Source organism: Schistocerca nitens, chromosome 2, assembly GCF_023898315.1.
Source record: "Schistocerca nitens isolate TAMUIC-IGC-003100 chromosome 2, iqSchNite1.1, whole genome shotgun sequence".
NCBI lineage: Eukaryota > Metazoa > Arthropoda > Insecta > Orthoptera > Acrididae > Schistocerca > Schistocerca nitens.
Genome location: NC_064615.1, coordinates 225,494,207 through 225,515,074, shown reverse-complemented (window position 1 = coordinate 225,515,074; position 20,868 = coordinate 225,494,207). Strand labels below are relative to the sequence as shown.

The 20,868-nt window shown below is 46.4% G+C and overlaps 1 protein-coding gene and 1 non-coding gene across 2 annotated transcripts in view; both read left to right on the top strand.

Moving 5' to 3' along the window:
* LOC126234334 (homeobox protein unc-4 homolog) overlaps window positions 1-19,885 on the top strand; it is a 527,079-nt gene extending 507,194 nt beyond the window's left edge. The window contains exon 3 of the mRNA XM_049943019.1: window positions 18,358-19,885. Coding sequence (XP_049798976.1) covers window positions 18,358-19,200 — 843 coding nt within the window. The 3' untranslated portion in view covers window positions 19,201-19,885. The remainder of the gene's footprint in view (window positions 1-18,357) is intronic.
* On the top strand, window positions 1,452-1,525 carry Trnat-agu (transfer RNA threonine (anticodon AGU)). The gene has a single exon. It is a non-coding gene; the product is annotated as a tRNA-Thr (tRNA).
* Window positions 19,886-20,868: the final 983 nt, after the last annotated feature.

Sequence of the window (20,868 nt, the reverse complement as noted above, 5' to 3'; positions counted from 1 at the left end):
ATGAATAAACTTAGAGGAAGTAACAGCAGAAAACATACGAACGACTTCAAACAGTATTTGGTCAATGGCGCCGGCCGCGGTGGTCTCGCGGTTCTAGGCGCTCAGTCCGGAACCGGGCAACTGTTACGGTCGCAGGTTCGAATCCTGCCTCGGGCATGGATGTGTGTGATGTCCTTAGGTTAGTCAGGTTTAAGTAGTTCTAAGTTCTAGGGGACTGATGACCACAGATGTTAAGTCCCATAGTGCTCAGAGCCATTTGAACCATTTTTGGTCAATGGCTTCTAGGTTATGCAGAAAATTTAGGAAAAAGTCTTCTAGCTGTCTTCTCGTTCTCTCACTACAGACAACACAGTGGCCCAAGGCCTTCACTAACGGTGGATAGCAGCGGCGTTAGCGTAGAGTTGTCAGTGCTAACAGGCAAGCAAAAAATTCGTGAAATAACCGCAGAAATCAAAGTGGGACGTGCGACGGACGTATCCGTTAGGGCAGTGCGGCGATATCTGGCGTTAATGGGCTTATGGCAGCAGACGACCGACAGAAGTGCTGTTGCAAAAGTACGACGTCGCCTGCAGCGACTCTCCTGGGTTCGTGACCGTATCGGATGGACCCTAGGCGCTTGGAAAACCATGGCGCGGTAACATTTCAGTTCGTAAGAGATGATGCTAGGGTTGGAGTGAGATGCAGACCCCACAAAGCCATGAACGCAAATTGTTAACAAGGCGCTGTGCAAGATAGTGGTGCTGCATAGGGGTGTGGGCTGTGTTTACGAGGTTCGTTCAGTAAGTAATGCCCCACATTTTTTTTCTCAGGTTATATTGACTATTAGGAGTCAGAATTTGGTGACAGTATACATCAACATGTCTTGCCCATGTCCTACTTTTCTACGTAGTGTCCATCACGTTCTATGGCCGTACGCCAACGTCGTGGAATAGCATGTATTCCCCGCTGGTAAAAGCTCTTCTCCTGTAGGCGTAGCCATGTTTTCACTGCATGACTGACATTCTCGTCTTCTTCTAAGTGCGTTCCCCGTAGAGAATCTCCTTGGGCGGCCCAGGGAGATGGAAATCCGAGGAATAATGGCATTCGCAAGATTCGGCATGTCTGGAGCAGTGGCTGTGACAGGACGTCCCGAGCGTGGCTGATCATGGAGCTCTGTTTCTGCATTTCCTGTGGCTGTAATTTTATTTACCCAACTGTACTCCTATCAAATGCAGCATCGCCATACACTGCACACAAATGTTTATGGATGTTCACCACGGTTTCTTTTCTCTCTCTCTCTCTCTCTCTCTCTCTCTCTCTCTCTCTCTCTCTTTTTTTTTTTTTTTTTTTTTCACACAAGAATTCAATAACAGCACACTGCGTGTAGATATGGGCTTGGATGCGGGTAGGTGGGGATGTGGGTTGGCCGAGAGGCGTGTCGAGATACTCCGTGCAATTACGATAGACATTGTGTCTGGGTGGCGCAGTGGTTAACGCAACTGGCTAGTAAGCAGGAGATCCTGGGTTCGAATCCCTGCCCAGCACATGTTTTTCATTCGTCGCTGCTGATTCCGCATAAAAGTCCCGATGCAGCTGGTATCATTAGTTCCTTCCCTTTCCTTCCGTTTCTCCCTTCTCCAGCTTCAGTTTCCCAGTTTCCGTTTATGATGATGATGGCAATGATGAGAGAAGGGAGAGACTGAATCCCCGTACCAGCACGCCGCGTACTCCTTTCGAATAGCAGCAAGCCGGGCCGCTCAGCTTAACGTCCCCATCCGACGGGTGAGCCACCATGAACAGTAGCGTGACGTGCCCTCATTTCATGAGACACTGCGGAGAGGTATCGAATTTAATCTACCACATTGACTCAGAGCCTGCCGACCAGGAACCTTTCGCCACCATCTCTCCTCCCCTTGTCGGCCAAATACTGGCAGCGAACGTTTCATCAACCACCAGGATTCGAACTGGCATGCCTCCAAGTCGAGCGCCAACGGATGGGCGTTCGTTGCCGACCTCGGCTACGGAGCCGGTGCAACACAGATATCATAATAACTCTGACACAGGCGAAGAAGGACTTCTTCACTGAAAGAACTCTGCTGATAACAGACATTAAGACGGAAATGAGCAATTTGTTCCAGAAAATGTATGTCTAGAGCAGTGGCTCCTAACCTGGGGTTAGTTACCCCCTGAGGGGTAAAATGAAGTTTTGTGAGGGGTAAAAACAATAGGGTTCAGTTGTGTTTCTGTCAAGAAGCTAAATTGTTTTCAAAAGATTATTACTATTACCACTTTTCATAAGACTGTAATAATGATTACATAAGTTCCCAAAAACTAAATTTGTTTTTCAAATCACTAGTAGTAACACGTGACGCAATGTGGGTGATGTTACAGCTTCTGAAACGAATGTATGAACAACATCTTCTTCACTTAGTCCATCACTATACACGTAGTCTGTACTTTGTACAACCACTCTATGAAAGTTAAATTGAGGCATACACATCCTGTACGCTTAAATATCTCATGAAAATGGTTTCTCCGAGTTGTAGGTGGTTCCCGCAGTGGATCAGAAATTGTTTCATTATTTACTTCGCGACAGTTAATTGAAGTAATTGGCAGCGCGACACAAAAATAACTATGTAATAGCTACTACATTGCTCTGGGGACCTAAACAGTATTATCATTAATATTATTACTATTATTGACACAGAACGGTTGCCAGCCTGGTGTCTTCCAATTTCCTCCGTTTCAGAAGTAAGGTGTCCAGCAATCAAGTGATTTCCAAACAGTAAGTGCAGAGTTCACATTTAACTTGTTTGATTTTGAAAGGGGTCGCAGGGTCGGGATGAAGGTGTTATTAGGGGCAGGGATGCCGCAGAGGAAGCATGTTTTGTAACAGTTGTCTACGCTGAATGCAGGCAGTTAGCTTTCTCTTCTCAGAAAGTGTTGCAGGCAGTACTCGCGATCCACTGAGAGTTGCACCTTTCTTTCCTAAAGAAAGGTTGTTAGAAATAAGCATTATCAATTAGTTCATTGACCCTTTAGTTCGTTGTTTAATAAAACACTTACAAAAAATAAATGTCATTCACCTTTTGTCAATTTAAATATAAAAATTTCAATGAGAGGTCTTTTTCATTCTACAGTTTAGTTAGGCGCTAATATCGATGGTGATGGGGGCGGGGAGTGGTAGTGGGGGTGGGGGTGGGGGTGGGGTACTACCTAATATCTGACACTCAGGGTTAGTGGTCTCTGAAAGGTTGTGGACCATTGAACTAGAGCACAACGTTGTCTGGAAGTGAAACGCGGAATGTCGCAAATTCGGAGAAGACAAAAATTTGGAAGCATTTGAAGTGTATTGATACCGAAAATGTAAAGCATGAAACACTGAAATGAATGGGCGAGGAAAGACTTTATGGAAGAGCCTTAGCGGAAAGATGGGCATATTAGGTCGAATATGTGCTACAGCTGCTGGCGGGATCAGTAAAGAGAAGGGGGAACTGTTGGTGCAGGCAAAGAGAAGAGTTCTGGAATATGCCAATCAGGAGCATGTTTCATTTAATGTTGTCTTACACATTGATTACAATAAAACATTCCGTATAACACGTGCCCAATTCCCATTTGTTACAGGGATATGTATGTTAGAATGTAACTCAAATAAATTCTCATAAAAGATGTTAAGTAAAGACAAATATTTAAGTTAGAAGTTATTTTTATGAATACCACCACCGTCTTTAATAATCTTTCCAATTCTCTTGTCATTACCAGGTGCAGCTCTTCACAGACCGTCTTGGCGTTTTTTCATGGGGGGGGGGGGGGGGGGGGAGCTCTTTGCATCGGTCAACTCGTCTTTTGTGTTCACTTTTTCCTTGTCGATTTCAACTTTCAACCAGTCCCACAGGCAAAGATCTAAACTGCTTAGGGGACTTTGGTAACCAAGAAACTTGGCTATTTCACCTGATCCGTCTCTTGAGGAATGGTAGGTTTAGACGATGTGTGACCTGATGACTGGAATGTGCAGGGACCCCTTTCATGCTGGAAGAAAATACTCATCTTTGTAGTAGAGGGAGCCTCTTTCAATAATGATGGAAGCTCGTGCTTCAGACAATGTGAATAACCGGACACCATAGGAGGATACGGTAACACATCATGCACAAAACCTAATTGTCTGTCGTACCATTCATAGATAAGAGTAGTTTTTATCAGAAAATTTATTGATAAGCAATTTTTTTTTAATTTGTGGTAAGGTCTTGTGGGACCAAACTGCTGAGATCATCGGTCCCTAAGCTTACGCACTACTTAATCTAACTTTAACTTACGCTAAGGACAACACACACACCCCTGCCCGAGGGAGGACTCGAAGCTCCGGCGGAGGGCGCCGCGCGGACCGTGACAAGGCGCCCTAGACCGAGCGGCTACCCCGCGCGGCTATAGATAAGCGTTGCTGGAAAGGTATCTCCACAAAAACATGTACGATTTTATCGGGCTTCCGATGTGAGTTACGAGTGTTATTGATTCGTACGATATTGCAGTGTCTGTGTTATTCCGAATTACGATGCAACGTTCCTTCGGGCATGTATACATGTCCAAAGGAACATTGCATCGTCTCTCGGAATAACATAGGCAGTGCAATATCGTATTTATCCGCCGACACCGCGTACGCGACTTTCAAGTAAAATTTCTCATCTGAACTTGAACATCCATAATGGATATACGAGTACAGGCTGTAAACACATGTTTGACGACATATGGAAGATTGGGTCTGGCCGTGAGTGGTGCTCAGGTAGTCTAATCGCCCTGTTCGTCTTGTTTTCCTTTTTTAATTAATAAAAAGAAAATAAACAATAAATTGTTGCAGTCACCGACAGCAAATGTACTTTTTTTTCTTTTTTATGTGGCGGTAGCCACTTAGTATGACCTCCTATTCTGATTCATTTCTTTTGCGTAGCAAGTTGTAGGGGTCTAAAAGAATTAAAAAATTATGAATAACCTGTCAATACCAAGTGAGGGTCCAGCACAGTGAAATGCCTGGGAGGGGGGCGGGAGGGGGGATGGAGGAAGGGGGAGGGGCGAGAGAGACTACCGCCAGGCCTCGGAATTTGACCCCTATCCACCTCGTCTCCACCCAGCCTGAAGCTGACTTATCCGTTCTTTTCTGCCGAAGGAAAAAAGTGGACAGTGTAGCTGTCAGTCAATAGCGGGGTCTCTGAAAAAAAAGTGGCATCAGAGTTCACTGGTTCATTCCCCGGCATCTCCACAGTATTTTATTGTTATTTAATACGTCATCTGAAGAGGTTTTTCGGTACGTTGAAGTATCAAACGGGAATATATGTTTTCTCAGAGAGTGAACAGCGGTCCTCATGGCAGAAAACTGTAGATTTTCTGTTCTATTTGCACTAAATTATCAATGTAAAACTCGTTTGCTTGACCTCTCAACCCAAATCTGTTATTTCGGGGTGGTTGAAAAGGTAGACGACAGCAAAAAACAAAAAAAAAAATAGTAAGGCAACGCCTCAGTACAAGCGTTAAATCTAGGTTCGAATCCCGCTCTGACACAAATTTTCATCGTCGTCATTCCATATTTGCAACTGGGAATGACTTCAATTAACGAATGACACAATTCGATTTCTCTTCTTTCAACTCTTTCTCGTTAGAGTTGAATCTGCTGCAAATGATCGAAACAGATGCTGTGCATACGTTATTCCTGCCATTTTCTTGTATGTGGTACGCGTAGAAGTTCTGCGTGTGCATCTCGAATGACTACGTTCTGTGACTAGGTTCTGTTACTACGTTCTACTAACAGAATTCTGTCTTCTACTTCTTTCACTTACTGTTCAGTTGGACGTTCAGATGGTATTTGACTGCTGGCCACTACATCAGTCTCACGCAGATTACAAAAATCACGAATAAACACTCTTGCATCTGTTACTGTGAAGTTAGGAGACTGTATATCGTATTTTCTGGAAGCAGTAGAAGCTGCGTTTCCTTAAAAAAAATCTTATATCGGCATAGTGAGGATTTGTGAATACGTCCGAAATGCTTAAGATTGTAGATCAAGGTAGAAATTATTTTTAGGGAGTTTGTTTTTAAGATTCATTTCTATATAGTGTGTCATAAATGATAAAATATGTCAAAACCGCGATTTACAGCATGGGATTCTGGCGCATCTGAGCGCTCGGATACAATCGATATGACACTATATTATTTACCGACGGAAGAGGGTCCTAATAGATTCGAATGCATCACAGAGGGCATTAGTTCAACTTAAATTCTTTTCTCAACAAGAGGTCTCTTCGTCACATGGTTCGTGAACGGTAAACAGTCTGAAAATACTTGCTTGTTTCGTGCCTGCTTAAACTGCCACTACGCTTGTTTCTTTTTTTTTATACGAAAAAAACGTGAGTGCTTGAAAATGACAAACAGACATTTTACGGACAGCAAAGTTTCTAAAAGTAATGCCAATCGTTCAAAAAACCGTTCGACTGGTTAGCGGAAGCCAATAATCGATATAACTTGGAATATCGAAATGACACTGATTCGAAAAAGCCGAAAATAAGGCCAACTGTAAGGTGCTAGCATTGCCTGTTAAAGGATTGCTCAACTTCAATAAAGACACATGTCGGCGGAAACTACACTCCTGGAAACTGAAATAAGAACACCGTGAATTCATTGTCCCAGGAAGGGGAAACTTTATTGACACATTCCTGGGGTCAGATACATCACATGATCACACTGACAGAACCACAGGCACATAGACACAGGCAACAGAGCATGCACAATGTCTGCACTAGTACAGTGTATATCCACCTTTCGCAGCAATGCAGGCTGCTATTCTCCCATGGAGACGATCGTAGAGATGCTGGATGTAGTCCTGTGGAACGGCTTGCCATGCCATTTCCACCTGGCGCCTCAGTTGGACCAGCGTTCGTGCTGGACGTGCAGACCGCGTGAGACGACGCTTCATCCAGTCCCAAACATGCTCAATGGGGGACAGATCCGGAGATCTTGCTGGCCAGGGTAGTTGACTTACACCTTCTAGAGCACGTTGGGTGGCACGGGATACATGCGGACGTGCATTGTCCTGTTGGAACAGCAAGTTCCCTTGCCGGTCTAGGAATGGTAGAACGATGGGTTCGATGACGGTTTGGATGTACCGTGCACTATTCAGTATCCCCTCGACGATCACCAGTGGTGTACGGCCAGTGTAGGAGATCGCTCCCCACACCATGATGCCGGGTGTTGGCCCTGTGTGCCTCGGTCGTATGCAGTCCTGATTGTGGCGCTCACCTGCACGGCGCCAAACACGCATACGACCATCATTGGCACCAAGGCAGAAGCGACTCTCATCGCTGAAGACGACACGTCTCCATTCGTCCCTCCATTCACGCCTGTCGCGACACCACTGGAGGCGGGCTGCACGATGTTGGGGCGTGAGCGGAAGACGGCCTAACGGTGTGCGGGACCGTAGCCCAGCTTCATGGAGACGGTTGCGAATGGTCCTCGCCGTTACCCCAGGAGCAACAGTGTCCCTAATTTGCTGGGAAGTGGCGGTGCGGTCCCCTACGGCACTGCGTAGGATCCTACGCTCTTGGCGTGCATCCGTGCGTCGCTGCGGTCCGGTCCCAGGTCGACGGACACGTGCACCTTCCGCCGACCACTGGCGACAACATCGATGTACTGTGGAGACCTCACGCCCCACGTGTTGAGCAATTCGGCGGTACGTCCACCCGGCCGCCCGCATGCCCACTATACGCCCTCGCTCAAAGTCCGTCAACTGCACATACGGTTCACGTCCACGCTGTCGCGGCATGCTACCAGTGTTAAAGACTGCGATGGAGCTCCGTATGCCACGGCAAACTGGCTGACACTGACGGCGGCGGTGCACAAATGCTGCGCAGCTAGCGCTATTTGACGGCCAACACCGCGGTTCCTGGTGTGTCCGCTGTGCCGTGCGTGTGATCATTGCTTGTACAGCCCTCTCGCAGTGTCCGGAGCAAGTATGGTGGGTCTGACACACCGGTGTCAATGTGTTCTTTTTTCCATTTCCAGGAGTGTATAACTCATGAAATACACATAAAATTACATTAAACCTTTTCGTAACTTGTGAGTCGCTGTTTTTTCTACTGTAGTACATACGATTTCTGATACATACATTAATTTTGGTGCATGTTTTTAAAACGAATTTTTGGTCGAAAAATTGACTTTTATTTTGTTAAAAAAGCATTCCTTTTAAATATCCCTACGCACTACGCTAGACAGTATCTCAGTTTCAAAGCAGTTTTTAAAATTTTGTTCTAGGTTGAAAAACGTGGCATTCAGATCTCCCAACAACTGCCCTCGCACTCCGCTAAGGCCTTTCGTCGATGTCGTGTAGTATCCTTTGGGTGCAGGATTTTTACTTAAAAAAAACACATCATACGATTTCAATGGTGTACAGTAAAGGCCTAAAGGTAGTTTTGTAATTGGGTTGTTACATTATTTAATAAAATACCGTTTCCAAAATCGAATGTCATGCTGGTCTAACCCTTAAATGATACAGTACAATTAGACATCAAATCACACAGCCGAAATATTCAGTTATGTTAACTCACGCACAACTTCACAACTTGAACTTCAAAACAAAGAGGACAATCGAAAAATAAACCCACACCAACTAGATTACCAAAACGCCAAATAAAAACGTTTCTCTGGGACCAAGCAAAATTGAACAGACTTCAAATGGAATGTGTTATTCGAATTAGTCTACAACTACTACCTCGTAAAATGTTTACGATTGCGTCTGAAACACCTTTCAGAGAATGTAGGATGTCGAAATTGCGCAGAGGTGAGACTATCGCCGTAGGATAGTAAAAGGTGAACTGCCTCAAATCAGATAAAAGACTAACAAGGAACTCCTTGGGTGCGATATCGCAAAAGACCAATGATGTTTATGACATTCGATGCCCCAAATATTGACTACAATGCAACAAAAATATTGGCTGTTAAAGGTAACAGGGGGTGGAACTGGAGGTATCCATTGGTGAGCACAGCATGAGGCTGTGGAGCGTAGCTGAACTACTTAGTCGACGAGTAACTCTCAACATCGTTACAGTGATAGTGGTGTTGATACAAAGCAGAGCAACGGCAACGATAAACAAAGCAAACATTGCGTTATATCTCCAACAATAGTTGCTGAAGTTAACGTTTCGTCGGAAAGGTACCCAAGGAATATCTCAGAGTGAGAAACACGTAGCAGGTGAAATATTAGCGTTTCTGCAAGATGAGTCAGTGGAATGTGTGGTGCCGTATACGCTCGACTCTATGAACAAGTTACATGAAGAGTATAATTATGGCTATACGAGCTTGACAAGTGAAAATGATACTGTAATAAATGTCGAGCCATGTGGTTCATCCTTGTCGGACAGGGAGGCACAAACCGCGTCTCCAGTGAAACGCAGTAAAGAACAACCGTTTTTCAATAAACGGGTAGTAAACATAATTACGTTCGTGGAAGAATATCCGCAGCATAGCAAAGAAACGGTTATGACCAGATTTCGAATATGTCAACAACAATATGACCGTGTTGTGCGTAAGGAAAACTACAGATTTTGAAGGGAGGATAGCCTCACTTCTTACAAAAACTGAAAATTCAAGAATGCTCTATACAATTTAAAAAAAAATGGCTCTGAGCACTATGGGACTTAACATCTATGGTCATCAGTCCCCTAGAACTTAGAACTACTTAAACCTAACTAACCTAAGGACATCACACAACACCCAGCCATCACGAGGCAGAGAAAATCCCTGACCCCGCCGGGAATCGAACCCGGGAACCCGGGCGTGGGAAGCGAGAACGCTACCGCACGACCACGAGATGCGGGCTCTATACAATTTACAGGATGTGCATGAGAGTGACCTATTATGTTATGCATATCAAATAGCGCGCGACATTGGTTACAGTGATTTCAAGGGAAGCGGTGGATGGTCGCATAACTTCAAACTATGCTACAGAACTCGAGGGCGTAACGCAACAAAATGTAAAACAAAGCGTGAACTTGACGATGTACAGCAAACTGCAGAATCGCCTGAAAATTTGTGGAGGATACAAACAAAGTTATCTCATCGCTCAACAAGGAATTAGTTTTCAACTCCGACAAACGGGATTTGAAGAGGAAATGCATATGAAAGGAACCCTCGAAATTAGAGGTACCAAGAGAGTTGTATCAAGATCAGCTAACATAGCCCCCTAAACCCATTCGTATACAATTACGCCGCCTGTTAATCTGGATAGTAAATTGGCTGGGAAGTTATTTATTGTGCTTTGAGAAGTTGGAGGTGCTTTGTCCCCTACGATTCTTTCTCGTGTGTGTGATCTTGCAAGGGCATTAGGGAATATTTACGTCACAGCAAGCACAAGCGGGAAAATAGGCGTAAGAGAACTACGACTATGGTATGAACACTGCCTTTGGCCAATAACTGGTCAAAATTAGCTTTTGCTTGAGTCCTAGTCTGCGTGTAATAATCATAGTCCTTTATGGCAAACTACCCCTCCTGAAAAGTTTGTACCACTGAACTAATTCAACCTCTGGATGATCGTTTTTTCCCGTGTTTTCAAAAATGGCTCTGAGCACTATGGGACTCAACTGCTGTGGTCATCAGTCCCCTAGAACTTAGAACTACTTAAACCTAACTAACCTAATGACAGCACACAACACCCAGCCATCACGGGGCAGAGAAAATCCCTGACCCCGCCGGGAATCGAACCCGGGAACCCGGGCGTGGGAAGCGAGAACGCTACCGCACGACCACGAGATGCGGGCTCCCGTGTTTTAAAACATATTATTGCACTAGCTGCAGCTACACCTTAAAGGATAGCCAGTTTCACGATAAGTTCTTAAGTTCCACTACAGACTATTTCGCATTCGGTTACATGCCGCACATTCCATCAGTTCTTATCACCCAGTTACACCAATAAGACTCTATATGCATTCTTCGGGAGTGGATACCTAGCTGATTGTCCTGCATGATTTGTAAGTCCCGAGGAGTCCGCCTTCGTTCTTGATGTTGAGAACGCTTGTGATCACTTGGTGCGCCCTTTTTCTTTCGGTGTTTATGGTGGAAGTTAGTGGTTTGTTTTGTTTTGCTCTTTTCTTGAATGTCGACTATGTCCATTTTGTGAAGTGTAGTACATATTTCCCTTAGAATATTAATCTCTGCACCTCCCAGACACCCATTTCCTGTCGCCCTCCTGACGCACATGGCGAGTCATTACTGACGGCCGCTGTGGCCTAGCGGTTCTGGGCGCTTCAGTCCGGAACCACGAGGCTGCTACGGCCGCAGGTTCGAATCCTGCCTCGGGCATGGATGTGTGTGATGTCCTTAGGTTAGTTAGGTTTAAGTAGTCCTAAGTGTAGGGGACTGATGATCTCAGATGTGCTTAGAGCCATTTGAACCATTTTTTTTAGTCATTACTAGTTAATATTTTTCTGTCACAACTCTTAATATAGTACTTTCAAATGAGCCTTACTAAAGATTTAACTTGCGACCTTGACTCAAGGGTTTCCTTGTGAGAGTTACAAAAGAAGAAACGTTAGCAGCGTAGAATCTCCACAGAGCTTCCTCAGAAATAGAGTGAAATGGGAATTTTCGGCACACTTGTAGGACAATTTCCTTCACGACACACACACAAACACACACACACACACACACAGAGAGAGAGAGAGAGAGAGAGAGAGACCGACAAACAGACAAACAGAAAGAAAGAGAGAGAGAGAGGCGTGAAAGATGTACGCTGATGGTGTGTAGCAATAGGAAGGCTGGGTGTAACCAGAGCGATCGTAGCGCAGGGCTGAACTTGGGAAGGCGGATTGAGTGAAAAAGCCGCTGGCATCGTTAAGCTGTGCGTCGCGCGTCGCCATCTTGCGTGATGGAGTGTGCGCGGCGACACATGAATAATTCAGCATCCGGCAGCCACCACGAGCCATGGGCCTAGCGCTCAGGCCCCTGGCTTCCTCCGCCTTCCAAATCCCTGCCCCTCCCCAAATTATTCCACGGGGAAGACGCTCTTCTGCATGTACCCCCTTCACTCTCCACTAGATACCAGTAAAGTCTGTGTTTACACTTGACACAGTAAGAATAATATAAAGGGAGGGAGCAGGATGAATAAAAGCGTTCTTCTTTAGGAAAGGTAATCATGAAGGCTCAAGCAAAGTCAGATGCATACTAACTGAACTTAACCCTCCAGTGATTGACTCTAAACATTATCACAGCTGTCTTTCAATTGGCGACCCTGTAAAGATACAGCTACACTGTGTAAGCCAACTATGTTGCTTCGTATTGTTTTGAGTATGCCCTACTTGAAAGGCAGCTTTCAGAATAATATCCTAAACAAGTGCGCTGTTGTACACAAAGCGTAGTCCCAAGGAACATTTTGAAAAGAATATTCCGGAACTGACAGTACTTGCTTTACACAATTAACAGCATAAATGAATATTTGAGTGAATTTTATGATCGGAGCTATTTCTGGCAGGTTCATAGTGTGATTCAAAGAAAGTATACCTAATTCCCTTTGATTGTAAATCAAGTGCGAAGAACATATATGGCTCCATCTGACAACCTAACACATTTCTACATAAAATCTGAAATATAAAGATTTATAATAACAATGTCAAAAATAATATGACAGCAGCAAGCAGTCTTGGAATTTCCACGCTGTCACTTACCTTGGAACCAGTCAATGAAAAGAAATACAAAAAAGCTTTCGCTGATTGCACTTCTGAAAGAGTATATGTTGAGCGAAGTTTGGGCTCACACTGACACATCGCTGCTACAGGCAGGGGGTGGATGAGAGTTAATCAATGCTTGAAGTTAAGTACAGACTTCAGAATGCATACAAGGAACTATCAATGGTAGTGGAATGCATGTAAATCATAGATGCTGTTGTTCAGTAGACGACTTTTTGGATGCAAGCCATACTCGTTGATAAGGAAAAAAGTACAGTTGTCCATTCATAGACCACGTGGCATATTCGGCCACCGCATAAGAAAGAATTAAGCAAAGAAGATTTCTAGACAATTAGAAACTCTTGAAATCATTTAAATAAACGAGACTGTGAAATAGTAAATGTACCTACTGTTCGGACGGATTAATGAAAAACTGACTCTGTACCAAGTGGATCAAAGACATCTACTTCACTGAACAATGAACGCTAAGTATGATCGTGAGTGAAGTCACATTAAGGGCCTGAAAGTAATGGAAAGCAGTGTTGCAACCATCAGCAGAATGCTAGCATCAAGTATAAGCTAATCGCAACGAATAGTAAAATTATCTAGTGATGTGTCCAGGACATTTGAGTCATGTCTTGTATCATATAGCAGGAATGTAATGTGGTGATGGTTTTCGTAACGTCGTATGTTGTGCTTCATTTTATCCTCTGATCAATTTTGTTGTTATGCTAATTCTGAGAAGCCATTTTATCTATAACACTTTTTTTACATCACCTCCTTAGTCAAATTACTCGACTGCCAATTTCTTACAAATTTCCGTATTGAAGACCGAGATGTGAATGTTGTAGAATATATAATATTTTTTCTGTAGAATAAAATTTTGGAAAAACAGTTGTAAGATGGCTATAATTTCGCACTTCACAAGAACTCATCCATATTCTTTGCCGTGATCTACGAACACAATTAGGTATCATGTGATAGGTTGTACATCGTGGCCGGCCGGTGTGGCAGTGCGGTTCTAGGCGCTTCAGTCTGGAACCGTGTGACCGCTACGGTCGCAGGTTCGAATCCTACCTTGAGCATGGATGTGTGTGATGTCCTTAGGTTAGTTAGGTTTAAGTAGTTCTAAGTTCTAGGGGACTGATGACCACAGATGTTAAGTCCCATAGTGCTCAGAGCCATTTGAACCAATTTGTACATCGTGTATATGAATATATAAAGGAAACTGATATTGTCATATACATCTTGTAAATAATTGTTAACGCTTATTGCATGAAAGGTGACGGAGTGTCTTTATTATAAAAAACGGCTTAATTAATGATTGTCTATACTAGTAGAGGTTGGAACGCCAGTGGAGATGAAACGGCAGGCAGAACTCAATCTCTGGGTGGAAGGCCCGCACAGGTGTTGGTCCTGCTTAAACACAGGAAGTAGCTAGACAGACGTCGTGGCACCTGAGCTCTGGAGCATAATAGGGTGACGGCCGGCCGCTATTGTGGAAAGGGGCCGGAAGGATAACCGGATAATACTTCCGAACGCTGAAAATCTTGGGCGCAGGTGAGAGTAACGAAGAAGCGGCACCTCGGAAACCACGCAGGCTGGGTTATTTCCAAGGATTTTTACTCAGAAGCGTACCGTTGTACGAGTATGGGTTTTTCCTCGCAAACTTTACGCGCTGGACGACAAAAGACTAAAATATGATTGGTCGGCGTTCGGAAGAATTTGTAGAGAGGGAGCACATTCTGTGGTTTCGGTAATATGATTTGTCTGGGCGATTCCCGCTTACGCTGCGGAGAGTTAAGCATCACTGATTGTCGCTGCTGCTACTCGAGATGTCGGGACGGGGAAGGGGACGCAAAGCTGCTGCCTTGGCGGAGTTGCTGCTCACGCTAGCAGGAACAGCCGGGAAGAAGAAGCGGAAGACTGCAGCGCAGTGCTTTCGCTGTCAGAAGCTTGGCCGCGTCGCCAAGCACTGCAGCGGAGCAGTTGCGTGCTTGAAGTGTGCGCAAGCACACGACACACGTGACTGCAAGAAGCAGAAGGACGTCCCCTGCACCTGCGCCAACTGCGGCGGCGCACACGCGGCCAACGCCCGTTCCTGCGCCTACAGGAGAAATTGGCGCGGACCGGAGAAGAACACGCAGAAGCAAGTGACCACCACACACGCAGAGGTGGTCACTTGTACAGAAGACGTCGTCACCAGGCGCCTTAACGTCGCCGTAGAAGAAGCCATGTCCGCCTTCAAATCCGCCATGGCGGAAGAGAGGGCGGCCATGCTGGCGGAACTGGGCGAGGCTCGGCGTCAGATTGCTGTGCTGACGCAGGAGCTTCGCTCAGCCAAAGCAGCTTCCGCCACAACAGAAGACACCGCCACCCAGACGACTTCTCCACGTGAGAAGGAGTTCGCGACGGTGGCCACGCAGACCGACGAGCCTGCCGAAGGGGAGGCGACACAGCTCAAGACAGACACCGAAGCAGCAGCTCAAGAAGAAGAGTGGGAAGAAGTCCCATTCCTCCCGCTTCCAGATATGTACAGCGCAAGCGCTGTAACGAAGAAGATCGCTGCATCGCTTCGTGATGGTACATACCCCCACCACGACAACCCCTATCCTTTCGTTCCACCTAACCATCCTAAACCTCAACTCCCACATCGCCCAGTTGGGTATCCAGAAGGCCTTCTTGGTCTTTCTAGGGAGGAATTCAATCTCATTGATTCCTACCCTATCTTCACAGAGTGGCAAATGCGCTGTATCATCATCGCTCTGGTCAACAGAGAGTATGATAAAGCAGGATACATTACCCACAGTATCCCAACCGAGGGAGAGCCCTCAGCAACAAGTAAGAAGAAGAAGAAAAATCGTCATATCGACAAGCCCAAGAAATAGGTCATCGGCACTCCTTGCCAGTCCAGAAATACCTACCAGTACAGAAAGAAGATTCGTCAAGATTCCCAGGGGAGTAAAGGCCAACAGGCCACAACTTCCAACCGAACCTCCTCACAGTGAGGAAGTCATAAAAGGAGCAGCAGCAGTATGATTTGTCTTCGAAACTACGATGGTGGGGAGCCAAGCCTTTCTGGGCTGTAGAGACGAGGTCTTCCGTTGTGAGCACCCATGTGTGACAGTCGCTCGATATCAGCTTCTTTGATACAGACGGATTTGCTGTCCTTGCTCTCAGGAGAGTTTATAGTTAGAACAGTTAGGTACTGTACTGTTGTGAACCTATACGATTCTGGGCTTCACTTTCGGGTTGGAAGTCGTCGTTGAGAACACAGCGTTCAGTAATTGAGAGCACTTCCTCTGCCTGTACTTACACCGAACTCCGTCCTTGTAGTTGAGAGTTCGCTTTTCTCGGCTGTAGAACACAGAGCAGAGAAGACAGTATTAGAGTATATCAGTCAGAGGACCGCCTTCTACCGTCCTAATGTTTGAAAGAGTTTATGTGTGGCTGGAGTTCTTCCATCGTTGCAGACGAGTACGAGAACCATCACTTCGACACACCAAACGCAGTACATACGGTGGTATCGCAAATTGCTTCAGCTTATTAGGGCTATAAAAGCTAAACAGCTGTGGTCACGTTAGTTTATTCCAACTGAGGTACCACACCACCGTAGATCATCTTTGAAAGTAGTGTCTTCTAGTGTTTGGTACGTAGATGATGTCAGTCATTTCGCGTTATTGATATTAGACCATGCAGTCATAATAGGGGGCAGAGTTGGGCAATTGGTTAGTAATTTTACTTAGGAAATGTAAACTTTGAAATGTAAAGTTTTTTTAAAATGTACAATAAATATATAAACAGGAACAACGTTTACCATTTAGTAGGACTAGTTGCCGTCATCAATTACTTTTGTTCAAATTGTAATTAATAGAATTAACAGATCCTAAAATCTGCTTCAGGGGGTAGTCAGACAGGGCCACATCTTCATATTAGCTTATATTATTCTCCGTTGCGCACAATCATTTTACAGCCGCCTGGAGTAGCATCTTGGACAACGACATTAAAAATTTAATTTAATTATGAATTTTGATTATAGAGTAAAAGTTTTACATTTCGACTTTTAAAAGTGTGGAAAATAATTTAATTTTATGGCAACGTGGTTTGTATTCCCGTAAGGGTTCATTTCGCTGAGTCCCTGCACCATCGAGATGCTTGATTTTGGTAAATCCCTCGAAGCTCAACATCCGGGAGACTGATTTCGGTGTACGACATTGCAGTGCCTGTGATATTCCGAAATACGATGCAAATGTCCCTTCGGACATGCATGTGTATCTGAAGGAACAGGCACTGAGGTGACTACAGCCGTCGTCAAATACGTGAAATGTATTCGCAGTTCCAGATATGGACAACCATCAGCTGTGTAGTGGAATGATGACAAAGAAAATTCGCGCCGTAGCAGGACGCGAACCGATTCCTCGCTTATGGCAAGCGGTCGCTTTGCTATTTGGCTATCCGTGCACGACTCACGGCCAAACCCAAACTTGCATATGTCGTCAACTACGTGTCTACAACCTGTACTCGTACATCCACTGTGTGTTCCCATGCAAGGAAGACATTTCACTTGAAAGTCTCTTGCCCGGTGTCGGTGGATAAAAACGATATTGCAGTACCTGTGTTACTTGGAATTACGACGCAATGTTCCTTCGGATGCGTATGCATGGAAGTTAGAGTCTTGTTGTGAGTCGTGATAAGGTGGCCAAATGCTGTCAGCACAGTAGCTCAGCGTGACCTGCCCTCTATAATAAAAAAAGCTGAGGGAATGGATCGACGATGAACTTGAGCAGGTGTCATGGGATCCGCCCTGAACAAATGCAACAAACAATAATGAACAGAATGAGATTTTTTTTTAATTGTATGGCGACCGCTCGCAATAAGCTGGATATCCGCTTTCGAGTCCCTCTCCGGCACGAATTTTGACTGCCGTCATTCCATTACACAGCTGACGGTTGTCCGCATTCACAACTGTGAATGCGTTTCGTGATTTCAGTGTTTTCTTCCAGCCAACTGACGTCAGTACACACCGAGAGAGGTGGCGCAGTTTTAGGTTTTCCGTGATTTCCCAAAATGCCTTGATGGTTCCTTTGACAGGGCACGGCCGACTTCCTTCCCTAATGCGATGAGACCGATGGCCTCGCTGTGTGGTCACCACCACCAAACATGCACTGGCCTGACTGCCCGAGTAGGTCTTCGTACGCGGAAAATGGTCCGTGTCCGCTAAGAGAATCATTTGTGGGTTGATGCTGTCAGGAGTCGTGTGTGTGATGAAATACACTGGTTCGTGTTAGGCAGGGTACTGGACATAGGTACAGCTAATAGGTGTGGTAGCCACAGCGCGCATGTGCCTAGTAGGAAGGAGACGAGGGTTCAAGTCCCAGCCGTGGCACAAATTATAGTTCATTGCTTCAGTTTATTTCTTATAAGATTCACAGTGAGTTTTGGCCACTCAGTTTGTAACGCCTTGTCCGCAGCTCGTGGTCGTGCGGTAGCGTTCTCGCTTCCCGCGCCCGCGTTCCCTGGTTCGATTCCCGGCGGGGTCAGGGATTTTCTCTGCCTCGTGATGACTCGGTGTTGTGTGATGTCATTAGGTTAGTTAGGGGACTGATGACCATAGATGTTAAGTCCCATAGAGCTCAGAGCCATTTGAACCATTTGTAACGCCTTGTCGGTTTCCCTGTTGCAGGTGTGGTTCCAGAACCGGCGCGCCAAGTGGCGCAAGAAGGAGCACACGAAGAAGGGCCCGGGCCGGCCGGCGCACAACGCGCACCCGCAGACGTGCAGCGGGGAGCCCATCCCGGAGGAGGAGCTGCGGCGCAAGGAGCGCGAGCGGCGCGAGAAGAAGCTGCTCAAGTCGCTGGAGCGCCAGCAGCGCAAGCTGGCCGCCAAGGGCGTCGCCGTCGACCTGGACACGCTGCGGCGCGAGTGGGAGGCCCAGCAGCAGCAACAGCAGCAGCAGGCGGGGGGCGGCGGCTGCCGCAAGGTGGCGGGGGCGGCGGCGGCCGCGGCGGCGGCGGCAGCGGCGGCGGTGTCGCGCCACCAGCTTCTGTCGGCGCACGACTCGTCCAGCTGCTGCAGCAGCACCAACGCCTCCACGGCGACGGCCCGCGACGTCGAGATCGACGTGGTGGGCGACCCCTCCGAGGACGAGTCGGCCGCCCACGCAGACCAGCCGCAGTTCGACTCCCCTAACTCCCACGCCACCCGACCGGAAGACTACGGCTCCTTCCAGCCGTTCCAGCAACAGCAGTTCCACCACCAGCAGCAGCCGCTGGACGTCCCCAAGTCGCCGTCACCGCCCGCGTCCAGCGACGCGGCCAAGCAGCGCAGGCCCAACCCGTTCAGTATCGAGTCGCTGCTGTCGCGACCCGACGATCGACACCTGCGGCACACACCCCCGGCGCCGACGCCGCCCCCACGCGACGCCGGGACGCTGTGCAGGCCGGCGCCCGTCTCGCTGAGCGGCGGCGTCCTCATCGGCAGCAGGACGCCGCCCACCGGCTGCTTCAGCCACCTCATCACTGGCTAGCGACGCGCCGGCCTCTCCACCAGCGCACATCGACACCTGTCTGACAGACATCAGCTATCACTGTAGCTTCCAGACTAACATCTAATCGGACCTCTAACATCGTATGCGTTTTTCGAAAACGGAAAATCTGAATTATGCTTTTCCTGAAAAGTCATGAAACGACGGACTGGTTTTAGCTTACGAGACGGTTCTGATAAATCTTTAGCTGCAGACATAGCTTGCTGATCACCGAAGTTAAGCACTATTGGGCAGGGCTAGCACAGCACGGGTCTTCGGAGCACCGTTGACAAGCAGGATGCACTCGGACCTTATGAGGCCAATTGAAGAGCTGTTGACTTAGAAGTCGCAGATCCGGTCACGAAAGCTGACAACAAATGGAATAGTGGTGTGCTGACCACATGCCCCTCATATTAGTATCCAGCAGCGCCTGTGAGCTAGGGATGACACTTCGGTCGGTCGGTACTGTTGGACCGTCTGAGTCCTCTTCCGATGGAGACATAGTTTACGGATTCAAAGTCCTAGAGTACTGGACGTTTCGACCACTCTGCTTGGACCATCTTCAGCATCCGCTCTGCAACCAGCGAAATCGGAATAATCCCAAGCAGTAAGACTTCGTTTCCGTTAATAGGAGGTGTAAGAGAAAAGTAATGAGACAGATTCTTTATCTACCAAAGTTTTTATTTATTTATTTTTTTTTCAAACAAGAGAATTGTCCCCTTCAAAGAAGCTCCCTTCAGCAGCTACACACCAGCAGAATCGTTGTTTCCAATCTTGGTAGAAGCCGTGAAAGTCTTCAACTGTAAGGCCTTTACCATGTCGGTCACATTCTTTCGAACGTCCTGCAGAGTCACGAAATTATGTCCTTTTAAGACATTTTTCAGTTTCGGGAAAAGAAAAAAGTCGCAGGGACTGAGATCAGGTGGATAGAGGGTTAGTGGAACAGAAATGCTTTTTGGGGTCATAAATTCCGTGTTGAAAGTGACCATGCGTCATGAGGGGTTGTCGTGATGCAGTATCTACTTTCCTGCAATGTCCAACCTCACTCGATTCACCATTTTCCTGAGCCTTTCAAGGATATATTTATGAAACATTTGGTTGACAGTTTGTCCTGGAGGAACATATTCTTTATGCTAGTTGGTCAAGAAAGGTAACTGGCATTGTTTTGATCTTTGATTTGCTCAATTGAACTTTTTTCAGTCGAGGAGATATCTCATTCTACCACTCCTCACTTTCCCACTTTGTCTCAGGATCTTACTCAAAAGTTCACAATTCATCACTTGTGATCACACGACTGACGCATTCGTGGTCATTGGCAATGCTCTCAAGAAGATCAGCGCATACGTTTCTTTGATCGTCTTTCTGCCTAGCTGTTAGGTTTTTTTGGCACTATTTTGGCAGAAATCTTACGCATGTGAAAAATTTCGGTGAAAATTTGTCGTACGGTAAAAGATTTTTTTCAAATTTATTTGATTTAAGTACAGTAGTCAAGCCAGAAACCTAGAAACGACAGAGAGGTTTCACCCCACTGTAGCCCTCAGTGGTTCACATCCTCACAACAGGCCACAGCAGTTCACCGACCCCACCGCCATGCCACGTGCCACGCCGAACCCAGGGTTATTCCACCCCCCCCCCCCCCCTCCGGGGAACGTCTCGTGTCATACCAGACAA